The 18,591-nt window shown below is 39.8% G+C and overlaps 2 protein-coding genes across 2 annotated transcripts in view; one reads left to right on the top strand and one right to left on the bottom strand.

Moving 5' to 3' along the window:
- Nucleotides 1-2,979, top strand: part of LOC146328802 (rho guanine nucleotide exchange factor 26-like) — a 35,819-nt gene extending 32,840 nt beyond the window's left edge. The window contains exons 13-15 of the mRNA XM_084717819.1: nucleotides 411-481; nucleotides 812-916; nucleotides 2,317-2,979. Of these exons, the coding sequence (XP_084573945.1) occupies nucleotides 411-481; nucleotides 812-916; nucleotides 2,317-2,459 (319 nt within the window). The 3' untranslated portion in view covers nucleotides 2,460-2,979. The remainder of the gene's footprint in view (nucleotides 1-410; nucleotides 482-811; nucleotides 917-2,316) is intronic.
- A 2,994-nt stretch (nucleotides 2,980-5,973) lies between these two features.
- The window catches only part of dhx36 (DEAH (Asp-Glu-Ala-His) box polypeptide 36), a 42,049-nt gene continuing 29,431 nt past the window's right edge, over nucleotides 5,974-18,591 (bottom strand). The window contains exons 17-26 of the mRNA XM_084717820.1: nucleotides 17,959-18,076; nucleotides 16,770-16,868; nucleotides 14,358-14,531; nucleotides 14,132-14,218; nucleotides 13,958-14,041; nucleotides 13,708-13,807; nucleotides 12,669-12,759; nucleotides 9,843-9,963; nucleotides 8,306-8,458; nucleotides 5,974-6,857 (exon numbers count right to left, since the gene is read on the bottom strand). Of these exons, the coding sequence (XP_084573946.1) occupies nucleotides 6,621-6,857; nucleotides 8,306-8,458; nucleotides 9,843-9,963; nucleotides 12,669-12,759; nucleotides 13,708-13,807; nucleotides 13,958-14,041; nucleotides 14,132-14,218; nucleotides 14,358-14,531; nucleotides 16,770-16,868; nucleotides 17,959-18,076 (1,264 nt within the window). The 3' untranslated portion in view covers nucleotides 5,974-6,620. The remainder of the gene's footprint in view (nucleotides 6,858-8,305; nucleotides 8,459-9,842; nucleotides 9,964-12,668; nucleotides 12,760-13,707; nucleotides 13,808-13,957; nucleotides 14,042-14,131; nucleotides 14,219-14,357; nucleotides 14,532-16,769; nucleotides 16,869-17,958; nucleotides 18,077-18,591) is intronic.

Below are 18,591 nucleotides of genomic sequence, written 5' to 3' on the forward strand. Positions count from 1 at the left end.
TCTCTCCCCTCCTGAGAATCAGCTTTTGTGTTTGTGCTGTCCCACTGAAAACACACCTCTGTTCTCTCATCGACGGGGGGCAGAGAGGAGGGAGGGAAGGCAAAACTTGCCTTCAACTAAATTATCCACTTGCCTCAAAAGCCTGCAAGCTTGTGTGCACGCAAGCCTGCTTGATGTTTGATGTTTACTGCTTTAAATCAATTCTGACTGTCCTTTGTAGCTGCGTGTTTTCAAAAAAACAGCTGTGAAAGGGCATGTGCCACATCTGTATTACAAAATCATAACAATTAAACTCATTCAACCACAGTTTAGGAGGCAAGCAGCTCCCATAGCTCTGTCACGTTTTGTCAAGTTAATAAAACTCTCCATTGTGTTCAGAACAGTTTAATAACTTGCTTGTGTGCTTTTAGGAATGAGCGTGCTCGATGGATCAGTGCTCTGGGACAGAACGTCAACAACAAGAAGAGTCAGGACAGAACCAGTAAGTTCCCACACACACACTCTGACCTCTATTTTTAGCCTATTGCACCACCATGTGGTTGTTGGGTGAAACTGTTTTTTTTCTCACACTGATTTCAAAACAATTGGCTTGTTAATCCACATATTCAAATTCAACTAAAGTCTTTTCATTATGGCTAAATTTGTAGATTATTTTCTGGATTTATCAATCACATATTAGATCATTAAATGTTTAGGACAAACAGCAGTTAACACCATTTTATACTTCTTGAGGTTACTTATTAGTAAATGTGAATTTAAAACATTTTAAGGATCTGTAGTCACCCTGCTTGTGTTTTTTGTGTTGTTTCAGACGTCATGCAGATGGAGGTGATCAGAACTTACACACCCAAGCAGCCAGATGAGTTGTCCCTGCAGGTGGCAGATGTGGTGCTGGTCTTACAGACTGTGGAAGATGGTACGTTAGCTCATCTCTGGCCTTTTCACTCACCTTTTTTTAAAAGTATTCCTCTCATTTCCCACCTACCTGTCTTAAATAGATATTATATAGATAGTATAGATTATTTGATGTAGTTCTATGAGTTACTTATTGATAGTAAGTGTATTACCTACAGTAGATGCTGGTTGGCACGCCGCCAACAAAATATATTTTAGCCACTTAATCAGATATTAATACTTTTTTAGGCAGGCCCTTTTGAAGTGTCACTGCTTACCTTTGACTCCTATTATTTCCACCAGGACAACGATTCAGTTACACCAAATGTTGTTTCTTGGCATGTATGTAACACAGAACACAGCTGCTCATGCTCACTGTGTCCAGTGTTCCTTAATACATAAATTGCTTTTTCTAAGAGCAGCGTAACTAATATAACCTAAGAAAAAACATTTGTAAAACGTTATTATAGTAGTCCAATTTGAAACTGGACTAGGTAAGGCTAAATGTTGTTTTTTTTTACATAAGTGTCACTTGTAGGTTATCTGCAGGCTACTGTTTACAAAAAGTGTGGTGTTCGTATGTTGTTACTTACATTCAACAGTGAACAGGCTATTAAGTTTAGAAATCCTCCTTATTTTTGAGTTCTCAAGGTTGGCAAGTATGAAACCAAAATTATGCAGGTTATACAGAAATATTGCCCTCTCCAAACCAACCAAACTCCATGGGCAAAATCATATGTGACCTCCGTGTTTTGAAAGAATAGTTCTGACTCGCACAATAACACAAACAAACTAACGGATTGAGGCAGCAGTAGACCAAACACCTCCGTGTTCTGCGAGCTAAAATTTCTGATTTCACCTGTAGAGTTTGGTTGGTTTGGAAAAAGCGATATTTGGCAGCTTCCCATCAGAAAAAGGTTGTCTGTTGGCAAGATAAAGTGGTGAAATAGAGCATACACTTAAAATTATATTGATTTTTTTTTAGGTAGACTTTTTTTAAGTGGCTAAAATACCTTTTGCTGTTGACCCCGTCCACAACTTGCTCACTTGTCCACACATTGCTTATTTTCTTGTGCTGCTACTCCTCTCTGCTTCTCCAAACTAGGAGTGTAGCAACAGGCATCTGCTGTAGGTAATACACTGACATGGATAAATACCTCATACAACCCAACTTAAAATAATCCAAACTTCCCTTTAACTGCATCCTTTCATCATGCACTTTTACACGTTCTCCATTTCAACACCAATATTTCTCACACAATAGACTTGAAGATGCCAAAGGTCATTTCCCTCTTGGTGACCATGGCAACTGGCTTTCATGTTAAAGAACAAAACAGCAAAGAGCATCAAAAGCAGAGACGGGGATCGCACAAAGAAACATGACACGTGCTTCAGTTCTCATGTAACATTTTCTCCTCTCAGGCTGGTACGAAGGGGAGCGACTGCGCGATGGAGAGAGGGGGTGGTTCCTTGCCGAGTGCGCCGAACCAATCACGTGCCAGGCCACGATCGAGCGCAACATGCAGAGGATGGACCGCCTGCAGGGGCTGGAGACTAATGTGTGAGCTGGCTGCTTGAACCACAGAGGGCTTTTCTCAGCTCTTAAAGAGACCCTCTGACACGGTGGTGACCCAGACAAAACGAGTTCAGTAACAGCATCAGTGACCTGCCTCCAGGGGCCACCCGCGGCCAGTGTGGGAGCTGTGGGGCCGCAGAGAGATAAATATGAAGACTTTCAGCTTAGCGTCCACTAAATACCAGGCTTGCTGTGTCAGTTTAAAGCAAAGACTGAGCAGAACAAACACCGCAGAGGAACAGAGATTTCCTTAATTGCTGATCGGTCCCTGTGTGGGTGGGACGGCTCGACAGTGGGATCTGTCACATTCATTAATTCCCTGTTTGGATGGAAGCTTCACACCCACTGTCAGAGTCACTGCTTTCAACACTCTGCTACATAACAACTGTTGGTGTGAAATTTGTAAATTTTGTCTTTTTTTTTTTTTCAAACATATTTTTCTGAGCACAAGCGATGTGTGATGTAATAACTGAGACTTCAGTACTGCTATAGGAGGTAAAGTGTGAAAATGACCACAGCCTGATGTGTGCTCTGTTAATGAGGCTCGGCCCACGTGACGAGGAGCTTCGCCAGTAACTGTGTAACTCTGAAGATGCTGATTGTGAAAGTGATAATAAGACAACAGAGTGGGATTGGCAGCTTCTTTACAGTGTGTGGGTTAGTGTAGAACCTCGTGTAAGAAACATCTGATAGCAAGTGAAACTATTAACATGACATTTACAAGAAAATGCACTGAACAAAAATAGAAATGCAACATTTGTTGAGGTAAAAGTTTAAGTAAAAAATCCAAGAGTTCTTCTAAGCACACAAAAGGTTTATTTCTTTCAAATTTTGTTAAAAAAATGTTGAAATCCTTGTTATTGTTATTACTTCTCGTTCACCAAGATAATCCATGTGGTGTGGCATATTGCACACGTCTTCGTTGGACTGGTCACAATAAAAGGTTACTCGAAAATGTGCAGTGTGACCTTGATAAAAGACATTTATTAGACACTGAACTATGGCTATTTCACATAGGGCTAGAGATTCCTAAAAAGGTATCTATAGCCCTATGTGAAAAAGCCATATTGCCCTCTATAGCAGGGGTATTCAACTAAAATTCAAAGAGGTCCGGTTAGAGAAAATTTCCTAAAGCAAAGGTTCAGAACATCATAATGTCTAACTTGTGTTATGAGAGTGATATATACTGAAGTAGTGTAGTAGTTGTATCAACATCTACATCAGGGGTATCAAACTCATTTTGGTTCAGGGGCCACATACAGCCCAATTTGATCTCTAGTGGGCCGAACCAGTAAAATTAAAGCATAATCTATCGATTATTCTGCCGATTAATCGAGTAATCAGATAAGAAATATTGCATGTTCTGCATTTTTTTCTATTACATTACTTTTGTTTCATTTAAGAACAATGGTAATATACAAAATAGAAAATAAGACAGGTCTTTTAAATGAGCAACTATAAATTGCTAAAGTAAACATACTCAGTAAAGTAACTTTACTTTTAATGTAGATTTACTTTTACTGTATTTACTTTATTTTAGCACAAAGGTAAAAGTAAAGGTAGTAATGTCTGCAGAAACCACAAACAGAAGATGGAACTAACTCTTAACTGAAACAGTCACCAGATGTTTTGTTAACATGTTAAAATCACAATTTTTTTCTTCTGGAGCAGGACGCAGGTCTGTATTTAGTCATCAAAAAATACCAATAAGAATGCCATTAAAGTACAACAACAGCAATAAAAATGTAGATCTTTCAAAAAAGGAAACAATAACATGCAAAATATTTAAATTGTAATTAAGTAAAAACAATAATACCACAATTTAAAAATACCTAAGTAAAGAATGTGAGTATTTTTTCCATCACAGCAGGTCAGTGATCGGTGAATAGTGTTTTATTTATGGCGGCCCGCCACATTAAAAACATCGACACCGCGACATGATTTTCCATTTTTGGAGCTGCGCACCTTTTTCAGTCGTGTCTAGAAGGTAACTCTTTATTTACAGACAGCAGACTGTCTGTAAACAGCACCATGTTTCACTCTGCAGTATTTCACACAAAGACTCTCCTGTTTTACGTATAGGCCTCCTTATACAGATGTTTAATTTTATAAGTGCATCTGCTTGGTGTCGATGTCATTAACCATCACGTTAGTTTCTGTTGTAATAAACTCCGTCATTAACAACAGTCTCCTCCACACGCAGCTTCTCTGCAGTTGGTCTGTGCGTTTCCTGATCAGATAAACCAGCGCCGGAAAGACTAGAAAAGTTGCGCCAGTTAAAATAGAAGCGTCCCGTCAAAATTTAAAATCTCTTAATAATTTAATGGTTATAGGTCCGGGTCCGTATAGGACGGCGTGTGGGTCCGGACTCAGACCGCAGTCCGCCAGTTAGGGACCCCTGCTCTATAGCCTAACTACAGTAACTATGCAAAGGGTAAAACTTAGTTTTGCCCTTAAAGTGTTATGTTTTTTCACAGATTTTGTAGTTTTTGGTTTGCTGAACCGCTTTTTTTTCCTAAAACAAAGCAAAGCAAACAAAAATGTAGTTGCTGTGGTTAGTCTTTGGATGGCAGCATAGTTCAGTGTCCATTAAATGTCTTTCTTCAAGATGAAACTTGTGACCAGCCCAAGGGACACCTGTGCCATAACCAGCAACTCTATATGCCACACCTGTCCAGTGGATGCATTTATTGGGTGAAGGAAAAGTGAACATTAACACAGATTTGAACAAATATGCGCTCATTTGAGAGAACTAAACCTTTTATGTGCACAGAAGAAATCTTTTTTTTTTTTTACTTCAACCCATGAAAACTGTGAGCAAAAGCAAAGTGCTGTGTTACAATACAATAGGGCTGCAAGAGAGAAAAAATGCTACATGTTGGAGGCCTGTGGCACTTTGTAAATAGAATAAGTCATAATTGATTGGATAATCTTAAGAATTAGAGCCATCCTAATCTTGTATGCCATTGATGAGCTCAGCAGAAGGGCCAAGTGTCTATTCTCCACCTTGCTGTTTGTCACCAGTTAATGTCAACACCATGAATCAAACTCTACGTTTGTGTCCCAAATGCCATTTTTCTCTCCATCCACTCAATGATTCGGACAGCCTGAAATATCACACACACTTGATGCCAGCCAGAGGTGTATATATAAATATTCCCCCTCAGGATTTATATCAGTGATGCTACAGAGGCAAGATGAAATTAATTTGTGTGTGCTCCTGATGGTAGGACCGGAAGGGGAGAGCAGCCCCCTGCTTTTAATGTGATTTGTCCAGTGTGACTCATCTTTTTAGTGTTGCCATGCCCGGCCGAAGGAAATGAATGGCTTGGTCAGAGTGTGGTGATAACACAATCTATCAAGCCTGCTGCTGCTCTGGCTCCGGCCCAAATGACAACCACAAACCGTTGAGCTACACACAGCGAGGTATGACGGTAACGGGCAGAAAGGACACGAAGCTCTGCATTTGCACTCAGGGAAAATTCACCATGTGATACCACACATCGAAGCATGAACTGACCTTTATTTCAATCACATCTTGTACTTGTAACTATTGTAAATCACCTGTGTACATGTAAATATGTAAAACAGCCTGAATTGTAACATGTATGTTTTCCAAAATACAGATTTATATTGCAGAAACTTGCTTTATATATTTTAATCAGCCACTATAAATAAAATCTGAATTGCTTTGGGACTGTCGTGTATTCTCAATTATCAAGATGGCTTCTCTTTTCCCTGAGGACTGCTGCCTGATAGACCAAAGAAAATTACTCCAGTAACTTTTGAAATTTCAGCCCGGAGCAAAGCTTTTGATAGTACATCTTTTCTTTATTCTGCAGTCCATTAAGTGACATTCCTCAAAAACAAGAAACAACACAGCTACCGAGTGTATTCGAACATTGATTGGTCCTTGCAAAAATGACCAAATAGGCAAAAAAAAAAATTATAATAATATTGTTGGAGTCATTCAAGTGCATAACATTTTCCAGTACTCCCGCATCCTTGGGTGGCCTTCTGGGAGCACTAAAATTTCAACCAGGAAGCACCATGAATGAGGCCGTCTGGTTAACATAAATATCCCAAACCTGTCCAAGGCTGCAGGCAGTCATTTCCCAGGCTCCTCTCCTCATAGCTGGCCAAAACATGTCTAATCATCGTCATCATCATCGTCATCGTCATTGAAGTAAATGTGCTGTCCTCTCGGGGCGGACGACCACGATCTGCCATAGCCTTTAGTGCCGCCTGTGGGCTTCTCCTGGGTGGTGATGAGGTCTATGATGGCTGTGATGACAGCGCAGTCTTTGGACTGACGGTTCTGCCAGTCCACAGGAGCAGGGTTACGGATCTTCTCCTCCAACAGCGAATCCAGCTCCTTTTTCAAACTCTGACGAAAAAATAGAGGGGGGAAGGGAGGTTATTTTCTGAGTATGTAAGCTGAACCTTTGCATCTAGCTTTCTTTTCCTGTTCAGCGTCTTCAGCCAACCAGGCTTTATATTTGGGAATGATGTTCCACTGTCAAACATCGCTACAGCAAGAGGAAATAAACTAACTGCTGCTACCTATACCTGTTTTCTATTCCATTAAAATAATGAAAACGTATATTATTGTCCCACCTTATTTTTTAGTCATTTTTATAAATAATAATCAACAATTATTTGGAAAAAAAATGTTAATTCACTGTGTCCATGGAAATGAGGATGAACACAGCCATGACAGTATGGTATCCTCACACAGAAAAGATTTCAGTTAACTACATCTCTATAAAATGTTGATAAGTGTTTCTCAAAACTCCACATTATGTCTTGTTTTTTCCACAACCCGTGTTTACTGTCATAGAGGAGATATTTAGGAAGCTGTAAGCAGAGAATTTGAACTAAAGAAAACAATTATCAAAGTAGTTGGTGATTAATTTAATAGTTGGTAACTAATCTATTAATGGTTGCAGCTCTAATTCAGACAAACCTAATATTTGGTTACTTGTGACACCATGTATCTATGCAAATCAAAAATATTGCTGCATTTTCTTTCAAACTAATTTGGTTGCAGATGTCTGGACTTGGTACCATTATTAAACACTGAAGGTAACTCTGCGTAGCAGCATGTTCAGTCACATGCCACACTCATTGCCTTGCTTTTGATGACATCAAGTTTGCTCTGGCCTGCGCTCTCTAACGTGGTAAACATTTTGGCTGTGTGCTCCAAACACCATGAAAAACACTCACACTGCTTAAATGATCAGTTCATTTTTATAAGTTCTTAATTTTAGATTTTAGAAAACAGAATAGGGACAATAGTCTAGAAACTTTCCATACTCATCCAAACCTGGAAAACATGTAGGACTCTAGGGATAGACAATAAGTTGATATTATGATGAGACAAGATCGTAACATTGTGATACGTAAAAAGTGTTATTTTCCTGGTTTCAAAGGCTGCATTAGAGTAAACTGATGTAATTTTCTGAACTTAAAGACTGTTCTAGCTGTTCTATTTCCCTTTACCCACATAGTCATTATATCCACATTACTAATGACTATTTATCAAAACTATCACTGTTTATATTTTGTTAAAACATGAACAGTGATCATATTGTTGCAAAACTGTTATCGAGCTATTTGGTAAAAAAAAAATATCATGATGTCCCAGTCCTAATATAAGATCATCATACGTTTGCATGTTTGAGAATTTATGGTTTATTATGTAAGAGAAAATGTGTATATCGAGATGTAAACTATATCATAGCACAACGTAAAAATGGTGATTTATTATTTATTAGGTGCGTCACCCAGCCCTCGTAGGAACCCCGTGTTGGTGTGAGTGTGTCCTTCGCTTACCTTGACAAGGTGAGCAATGCGAGCCGGCGACCTGAAGACGATCCACTGGTCCACAGCGACGGTCTCCTGGTCCTCATCTTTCTGGATGGTGATGTCCCCTCCGAAGAACAGCAGCGAGAATGGGGACACCTCGGTGCAGTCATACAGGAAGATCTGAGGATGCAGGGAGAGGTATCGATAATAACGCACAACGACAGAAAGCATTACAACAAACACAGTAACACACTCAGTGACAGGGAGTGGCATCATTATGACAGCCCGACAGCTATTCTGTGGTGTGGGCTGAAAGTGTCCCATTAGTGAGGAGAGTTTGAAATGTGTTTCAGTGCCTCCAGTGTTAGGAGAAATGTCATCATGCCCCGTCTGTGAATCTGGCAAATGTGTCACACTGTTTTTCATCCATTTTCCTCCCTGTGCTGCACTGACAGCTGCTTATGTAGAGTGGTTTGACTATTGATTCCCAGAATGAAAAATAGAGTCCCTGAACAAATTGGCTAAGCAAATAAATATTTTCCACAAATTACTAAATGCTCTGAATATTCTAGACAGAAGATAGCAGTGATATGCTGATCTGTATGCACACACTCACAAAAACTACCTACATCTAAGGTCACGAGCCACAGAGACTACATAAGCAGCAGACTGGAGCCAAACAAAAACCATTTCAGCTTTGAAGGCAACAGACGGAAGTGCTGGAAATTAGCATCAGAGAGAGGTGGAGGTGAAGGTGGAGAGAGTGTAGGAGGAAAAAAAAACAAGGAGACAGCAGGGACAACTGCATTTGCCCCATGAATGTGTAATGTAATGGACCACCAGGGGCGAGTGCGTCAGAGGAGATAAAGTTTAACGTCACCCTTCACTTTTCTTTCCTTTTTTTTTCTCTTCTGCTTCCTTCTCTCAGTAAACAAATGACCTTGACATTCTCTTACTTGCAGAATACCTTACTTTTATAATAATAGGCGCAAATGCACTCACACTACAAAGAGAAAAACATTTAATGGTGGTAACAATGATGGTGAAACCCAGCAAAACATTTTTCTTCATAAAGACAAGGCAGCGAAGTGAGAGACAAAGGCACCGGCAGCAATCAGAGAGCACATGAAAGGTGTTTTTCTGCAGAATGGTAACATTCACAAAGAGAGACAGAACCAAAGGAACAAAGACAGACAGATGGAAGGGAGGAGGGGCAAATGGGAGTGAGAAGAGGGGCAAAAAAAGAGGAAAAGATAGAAAGAGGAAGAAGAGCCAAGGGCGGCAGTCAGGTATTGACCGTTTTGCCCCCCTACACCACCACCACCTCTTACATTGTGTCTGGAAGCTTTGAAGCACGAGAGCCTTTGAGAGGGAGTTGAAAGGCAGCGTTTTAATCAAATATTCATTCAGTGTAAAGCTGGCGTGGCTCCACTGCCAACCTTTAACCACTGGTCCCTCTTTCCACTCATATACAAAATCAAAAAGATACAGCTACGAGCACTCGACTGTAAAAACACACAATACTAACAGCATAATACATTCCCATTTCCCGTTGCCTACTCACGCTGCTCGTCCTCATCTTCAGGTGGTAGATGAGCCACGTATAGTTGAACTCAGTCTCTTCAGCGTTGACAGATTTGGGGTGGATACACACCTTTCCATCAGCCTGAGTGTACACCTTACAACTGAGAAAGATGAGGTGGATTTTAGGGTTAGGTCTTATAGTAAAAAAGTTATATTTTTTTTATTGCCATCATTATCTCAATAGCTGACAAGAGAACGCAAGAGGAAGCATTTATTCTAGCTGATTGTGGAAAAAGCAAGGTTTTGTCAGCAGAGACAAAAAAAGACAACACTGCTTATTCCCACATCAAAAACAAGACCTGAAACATGACATTTCAGTTTTATTAAATGTGATTAAGAATCTGTTGAAAATAAAGCTGAAAAATATTATTAACTGTTTAAGTCATTTATCAAGCAACTTTCATCTGAAACAAAACAGAGAATTTGATTTTTCCTGCTATGAAACTTGTGACACTTTATAGACTAAACAATTAACTGAATGAAATATTAAGATTAAATTTGTGATATAAGAATACTTATTCCAACTGTTCGTTGATATCATAAAGTGAAGGCAGAATTTTAAAAACATCTCCTTAACTGCCACCAGTGTGTGTTGGTTCTCCACTGACTTTACAAATCAGTCTCTTGATGGGTTGTAGGGAGTACCACTGTATAACCTTCTTATAACCATATTTTTATTATTCTTTGTTTTTATTTGTTTCCTCTCTGTCGTTTTAATTTGCTACATGAAGCACTTTTGGCTTCATGTATATATGAAAGGTGCTATATAAATAAAACTGAGTTGAGTCGAGTATAATGGGTCTAAAATTAGCACCAGCCACCAGCCAAATGCTGGTAAAATATGTAAGCGACTGATGAACTTGATTCACTCACCAGCCAAGAAACAATGGTTATTTATTGGATGGCTGCTAAAACATTCACTTGCAGACAACAAAGTTAATTTTGAACTGACTGTGTTTGTGAAAAACATTCTATCGTGGCTTTTGAGGCTCCACAGGGAGCTACTATAAGAATGTATTCCCACCAAATCAGGCATTGCAGCAAGTTGTGCAGCAGTGTGGGCGAGTTTATTTGTGCTTAAAACATAACTGCTATGAGACAACAATATTTTGATAATAATATTTTACTTGTCTGAGTCACAGGCTTTCTCACTACCTCTGCTCCCTCTCTTCACTCAATCTCTACCTCAATTGCCCACTGCTGCACTCTTTGTCTCTTAAACAAATAGACAAAAACCAAAGTTATCATACACTGGTATCACTATTTTGCAGGACAGACTGCAGAGGCCAGACATGGATGTTGTAGGTGAGTTCATGAAATAAACCATGCAACAACAACATTAGGAGAGGATCATCAACTGGTCCTTGAACTCCACATGGATAATGTCTGGTTTAAGCAATATTTCGGGCTCACTGTGGAGCAGTCTGATTTCTTCAAAAGTTAATATTGTTTCAACTTTTTGCCACAGGGCTGCTGAGATTTTTTCAGTATCTCCTGTGGTTCCCACCCCTGCAGCCTAAACGCACTATCCCCATTCAACCAACAGGAGGACTGGCTTGGTTTGGTTTAAACACAGACAAAATCTGCTCAGTTTTCTCAGTGAGGTCACTTGGTTGGGGCTGACAGTCACAAATTTGAAAATTAAAGAAATCTGGGGGTGTGGAGAAAGAGGACCTTACCATACCTCTGTGGCCAGCTGCTAGCATGACACACCCCAATGTCTACAGTCAAGTGAATCAAGTTGCATTGTGGGTAATGTAGATGTCAGGTTCTGATTTAAAGAAAGTATGCGTAGAATAATAAAAAAAAACAATAAGTCTGGTTCTGCTGCATTGATTATGATTGTTTTTAAACTGTCCATCTGGAGAACACTTTCAGTATACTTCAAAGCTGTACAAAGATTTTGTATTGTATAATACATCTACACATACCCACTATGTGTGTGTGCATTTCTATGTACCAGTTACAGCTCAAATTGTCTGAAAATTCATCACCAGGGTACATTTTGTCAAAAAGCAATCAGAAAGTAGTTCTAGAAACAACCATCAGGTGCTTTTGGCTTGTTAATCTATGCACAAAGAATGCCTCCTGCCATTTTGGCACAAAGGGTACCAAAGAGAAATTGTGATGCAGTAGGCAAATCATCTCTAGCATGAAAGTAACACCATGTTCCAAACTCCTGCGCGTCAGCCAGACAAAACCGACTGCTTGACTGCAGGGAACAATCTGCTTGTACCAGACAGTGGTCTGATTTAGAAAGAAAACAAAAAGTGCTTCATCGAGCAGTGAATTCATTAAATACTACAGAGCTGCGGTGTGGACGTGAAAACTTACTGGCTTTGCATCACGACTGTTAGAAATTACTTATGCAGAGGAAATGACCCTGGCAAGTTCACTGTGCAACTGGGTCTAAAGCTGTCACTGAGACAGACAACAAAGTGACAGCCCTACTGTGAGAGTGTGCGTCTGTCTCCCTGTTGCGTGCATCTGTCTTTTGCACACAGGTCACAGCCGCTGCCTATGACAGCTGCCTGAGGGCAGCTTTATGATGACTGCATTGATCTTCAGCTGCAAGAGCACCTCTGTTTCTGACAATTTTCCTAACACGGTGTCTGCACAGCCTTGGGTAACTGTCACAGGACACTTACAGAACTCTTACCTAAGAGGACTGATGAGATATTCCTGTGTGAAGGCCATTTTTCAGTCTTAAGATCAATAAGAATGATTGTGCACTTCTCTATCTTGTTCTGTGCTGCCCTTTCCTGTCTGTCTTTGTTCATCTTACTGTCTGAACTGGTAGACTCACCCCGGCCTCTTTTTGCTGTGAGACGGTCTGATCATGGCCACCTTCGGGTACAGACCAGCTACGATCACCGCCTTGATTAACTTCTCGTTGTCTGTGGAAAGAAGTGAAAGTTAGAGAAAGAACAAATTAGAACTACTTAATTTCCATGTCACATAATACTCTAGAATTCTATTTTTTTTAATCAGAATTCATAAGATTTTATAAGAAGAATTATTTTTGACAACTTGAACAGATAGTTTGGATTATTTGAAAAGGGGTTGTATGTGGTACTTATTCATAGCCAGTGTAATTCCTTCATTAGAGGCTGGTATGCCCCCAGTCTGGAGAACCAGCAATACTGGTGTAGGAGGTTATGCAATGTACTGCTGTGGACAGGATTAGTAGCAAAATGTTTTTAGCCACATAAAAAAAAGAATATTTTCACTGATTTTCCTTGCATTCAGACAGCCTTTTCCAAAGGAAAACCACCGTTACATAAAGCCAAACAGCACACTCTCCAAACCAACCAAACTCTATCGGCAAAATCAGCAATTTTACCTTTTACCAGAACACAGACGTTCAGTGTTTGTTTGAGCGACTGTGTGATTTTGATATTTTCACCACAGTCACACAATAACACAAACAAACAGATCACTGCTGCGTTCTGTGAGGTAAAATTACTGTTTTTACCAAAGGACTTTGGTTGGTTTGCAGAGAACAATATTTGGCATTTATATAAGCAGGTCCCTGCTGGAAAAGGCTGTCTGATGGCAAAGTAAAGCGGAGATAATATTGTATATGTAGCATACACTGAAACGTTTAGTGATTTTTTTTTTTAGGTGAGCCTTTGTGGCTAAAATAGGTTTTGCTGCTGACCCTTTCACACAGCTGTACATCGCTTAACTTCTGTGCTGGTACTCCTCTCTGCTTCTCCAAACTGTGGGCGTGCCAACTGGCATCTACTGTAGTGAATACACTGACTATCCATACATACTTTGACAACCTCACTTCAAATAATCCTATCTATCCCTTTAATCACAACCAAAAACTTCTTAATTACCTGAGTTGACATTAGATTTGTGGTCTTTGGGGTCCTTGCTACTGACAAAGCCTGCATGCATTAGATGCTCAGCAAACTGACCCTTCATGTTGTGCAGCATCTGAATGATAAAAGAACAAATTAATTCTAAAAACACTGTTCATCCTCATCTGCCCACACAAGAGTCAACTTAAAAATGTAATCATGGACAACCCCTGGATTTATTCTCAAAGCACTTCAGTGTAGAGCTCTCACAATCAGCCCGGCTCACCTGGAGTGTATTAGCAGACAGGAAGTTGTCCCAGCAATACTCCCTCTCATATCTGGCACCACGTTGCTTTGCTTCCTCCCAGCCCTAGCCAATCAATAGATGATAAATTAAGATAGGATCAATTCATTCAGCCAAGAGAGGTGAAAGCAAACTGACAGATGTGGGCTGTTGTACCTGGAAGGCGTTGACAACAGTGAGGTGGTCACTCTTTGAGTTTCTGGACAGGACCCTCCTCCTCATGTCTGCCATCTTCTCTTTACCCTGATAAATGCATTCAAAACAGTTCTTTAGGAGCATCTTTGCATTGAAAAAAGTCAGAAGCTAGAGTGTTGAAGCAATGTGTTGAAGTGCATGTGTGTGACGCTGCAGACATGAGCTTTCATGTCTGTGAACGCCCTACCAGGGGGATGAAGAAAGGGTCTTTGAAGCTGAGTGAAGCAGCGATAGTGAGTACAGGGTCGAGGCAGCCCAGCAGAGCCCCAAACAGGATGAGCTTGCCGATGTGAGGCTCCACAGGCAGACGAGCCAGGTGAAAACCTAGCGCTGTCAGGTTCTCTGCATGATCCAGAGCATTCTAACACACAACAGGCACAAATACTTAGACATCTTGAGTTCAGGACAAGGCGTTTTAAGGTGCAACATTTCACTGAAGTGCAAAAGTGAAAAAGCCTTTAATAAAAGCAAAGTTTCTCAGGAAGACCAATATGTGTTTGTCTTGTTTCTAATCATGTAGCCATGTTAATAAGGTTTCATTTCATTTCATTTAAGCTGACTTTCATTATTGTAAGGTTTCATATATACAGCTTCCTCCATTTGTTTCATTTAATTTTTATAATGTCTAACATTGTTAGCACGAAATATTGCTCATATTCATCTTCGTCCTTGTAATAAGTACTGATTTCTCTGTCTCTCCCAACTCCACTCGAGGTTCAGCTACAAAATAGCATCCTTAGACGCTATTAAAATGCTACAGTTTACTTAAAAGTGTAGATAATGTTTCCAGACAGGAAACCTTGAAACCACATACACAGGATGAGAGATGAAAAGAGTCTCTCTTCCTAAAATGTTACAGTTTCCCAAGAAGCTACTCTGTTGTAATCTCTTTGCCGGCACTGTAGATTTGAGTGAAATGTGTGGGTAGAACATTAAATTACAGCTTGGTGATAACATGGAAATAGGTGGATAATACAGGTAATAATTATATAATTACTAAAGTGATAACCAGGTAATCACTTGGTGTTAACAATGGGTGTGAATGGGTAATATTAGGCTGAAATTTATTTAACATTTTTTTATCATGAAATTAAAAAGAAACAGGTAGTTAAGCATTTTGCAGCCCTGATTCCTGGTTATTGTACACAAACTCTGTGTAATAACCAGGAATCAGGGCTCAACTCTGATTTATTGCTCAGATCAGAATTTTTTTTTGGCTGTTCACATTGTCTTTTAAAAAGTGGCCCATATCAGATTCCAGTGTGAACTGGTCATGGTCTGATCCACATGCGCAAATTATCAATAACAAAGACTTCACACACACTGGGCTGTCGAATGAAAGTAAATAAGGCCACTGAAGACAGCATTTACAGTGTCTTTTATAAAGTGATGTGCAGTGAAAGCCAGCAAGTTAATAGTACTTCTGTATGAAGGTGTTTGAGAATGCAGAGTTGGAACCAGGTGTGGTGGGACTGACATGATAGAATTCAGACTCATCCAATTCCAGGATGTCTACTTTTAACTTTATCTGTCAGCGCATCTCCATAAGTCTTTCAAGACCTCTCAGAGTGATTAAGTGACATAAAAGACACATGAATTCCAATGTGACTGTTCACACTGCAGTCATGATGGGGGAAAAAAAAATAACAGACCTGTATCTGATTTAGGGCCACATATGAAAATGACCCATATCTTATTTGAAAAGGTCAGATTCCATGTGACTTGTTGAGACTGCCATGAAAAAACGCGTCTGAGTCACGTAGGAGCAAATAAAATCTCATTTGGGCCACTTTTGCTTGCTTCCAGGTAACAAGGTAACAAGGAATTTTAGGAACATAAGGGAGGGTGCATTTTAGCATTATAAAGTGATATGGTAATTACCAAATTTGACTTTCAATAATTTTCATGTAATTTTGTGGATTTTATGCTGATAGTAGCCTATAATACTGCGGGCCTATATTAACTCATTATCAGGTATTACCCCATTAATGTTACCATAAATATTGCACTGATAACATTTTATTACCATATAGTTACCAAAATAGTACTGTACTATTACTTAATAGTACTGTCTTGTGGTTGACTTTAAATGTGCTTCCCTATTATTACTTTTTGATTATGGCCCTTTATATCACCCTGTTACATAAATTTCAGTGAGATATTACCCAGATATACCCAGTGATTGGTATCAGACTTGGTATCAAGTTATTACATGCTCACAGTTTTGGTAATTACTCTGTATTACTTAATTATTATTTCTTTATTATCAATCCATTGCTCCACCATTACCATGTTATTGTCAAGTGGCAATATTATTATTAAAAATAAATTGTCTTCCAAGAAAAAAGACCAACAGTGCTGAAGTTCCAAGTTCTCAGCTGTGAGGATTGATATTTGTTGGGTATTAGACTACTGCCTGGATAAGGCAAAAAAAAAAAATTTTTTTTTCAGAAATTCTCACCATTTTCAGACATTGTATGGAGCAAATGGTTAAACAACAAAATAATAATCAGATTTAACCTCTAACATTTATTGTTATTTCTGTTTTTTTGGTTAACCTACCCTTGAAATTGTTTGAATGATCTTTTCTCTTTCTTACCAGGTCTGTGAGGTTCTTGATGGCGAGGTTGACGGCCTTTTCAGTGGGTGAGTCCAGGGCTTTTGCCAGGAATCGAGCTATAGACCCAAGCTTCAATATCTAGGCAACACACATCACATTACATTACACATAAATAAGCAAAAATATGTAATTATTCTTATGATAAATTCCCTTCCCTTTTTCTAAGTGCGTGTGATTTGTTTCAAACACTGAACTGTGAGCAATTCATAGCTATAGTGAGGTCTACCACAATTAGCTTTATGTGCATCTTCTCATGGTGTGTACATCTTTACAAGATGTATGTGGCAAAACAACAAACAGTGTGCAGAGTTAACCACATTAGCATTTTTCTCTAAGTGCTTGGCTGAGCAGAGAATTAATGTGATGATGATAAGAGATGATACTGTGCATATCCACATTTTCTAAATGTGTATTCACATCCACATCAAAAAGAGACTTCTAAATGCAACAAACATCCCCCTGTGACAAAGAGGAAAAGGATGCGGCCACATTTCTATGTTTGACTAATAGGGTGGTGGTGTTGGAGTGTTTGTGCACTAGAGAGTGTGCTCAGGGTTAGCATGTTGACAGTGTTTCTCTCACTTTAAGGACAGACTGATGCATTAGTCCGCCTCTCACCCACTAGCTTCGAAAAAAACACACACATACTCAAATACATCTGAACCAGTGGAAGACAGACACTCAAACTCATATCCAATAAAACCGCTGGTGAGAACAATCACTGCAAACACTAGATCAGAGTGAACTATGGCTTAATGTTCCATTAGCACAGGTTGAAATATGTCTGAGTGGTGTATGAGGATTTAAAAAGAGAACGCAAAAAAGAGGAGGGGGAAAAAAAAAACGGTAAGCAACCAAAGAAGAAAACGATGAGAACGAGGCTCAGAAGAGGCACGATTATGATGTCGGCAAAAAAGAAGCGAGAAAAAGAGCTGTAGAGCAAAGGGGAAAGAGCATGAGTCAGCCCAGAATGTTCATCCCTAACTCTCATTAGGCAGAAGTGTCTGTAATTCAACGCCAAAGACCAAAACCAGCAGCAATGTCCTCATCCCCCTCCACCTCCCCCAAACTCATTCACAGCAATCCTGTCCTCATCTCAACTCCCGAGCCAACACCTATTTGTCTCCCTCTGTCAGTGTGTCTCCCATTTTCTCTGCACATACACAACCTTGATCTGCAGGCACAGCTCCTCCAGCGGCGTCCTCATGATTTCAGGTAATTGATAGGCGTCCAGCAAGCTGGCCCTAAGACCATTGTACAGATGATAGCACTTCCCTGGACATACTCTGGACACACACACAGAAGAAGAGAGGTTATGTGTTATATTAGTCCTGTGACAAGAGCTTAATCTAAAATCGATGGGATGAAACTGCACTCAGTAAGCAGCTCCTGCTAATTGGGCCTCTCTCCACTTTGATGTCAGAGCTTGAGTCACAGACTGGAAACAACCTGGGAGTGTCTGCACTCTGCCTTTCTCAGTGTTTACAGATGGGAAGGCAGGAAGGAGCACTGCTGATGGGGGAGACTGACAGAAAGCTGAGTTCACAAATAGAAGGAAAAATAATCCTCCCAGATTAGCATCACACACCCAGAGGCACAAATATATAGCGTGCCCTCATTATAAAAAATACCAACAAATACCCCTGTGTGCAGACTAGGCATGCACCCAAATCCGAATACATTATTTGAGATAAATAATAGGAAGGAAACAGATATTTCTTTTATCCAAAGTTGCTTATTATTATTCGGAAAAAGTCAGCTCCATAATTACCTCAACATGGGTAAAGGGGCAATATGTAGC

The sequence above is a fragment of the Lutjanus erythropterus genome, chromosome 4 (genome assembly GCF_056507025.1).
Source record: "Lutjanus erythropterus isolate fLutEry1 chromosome 4, fLutEry1.hap2, whole genome shotgun sequence".
Lineage (NCBI taxonomy): Eukaryota > Metazoa > Chordata > Actinopteri > Lutjaniformes > Lutjanidae > Lutjanus > Lutjanus erythropterus.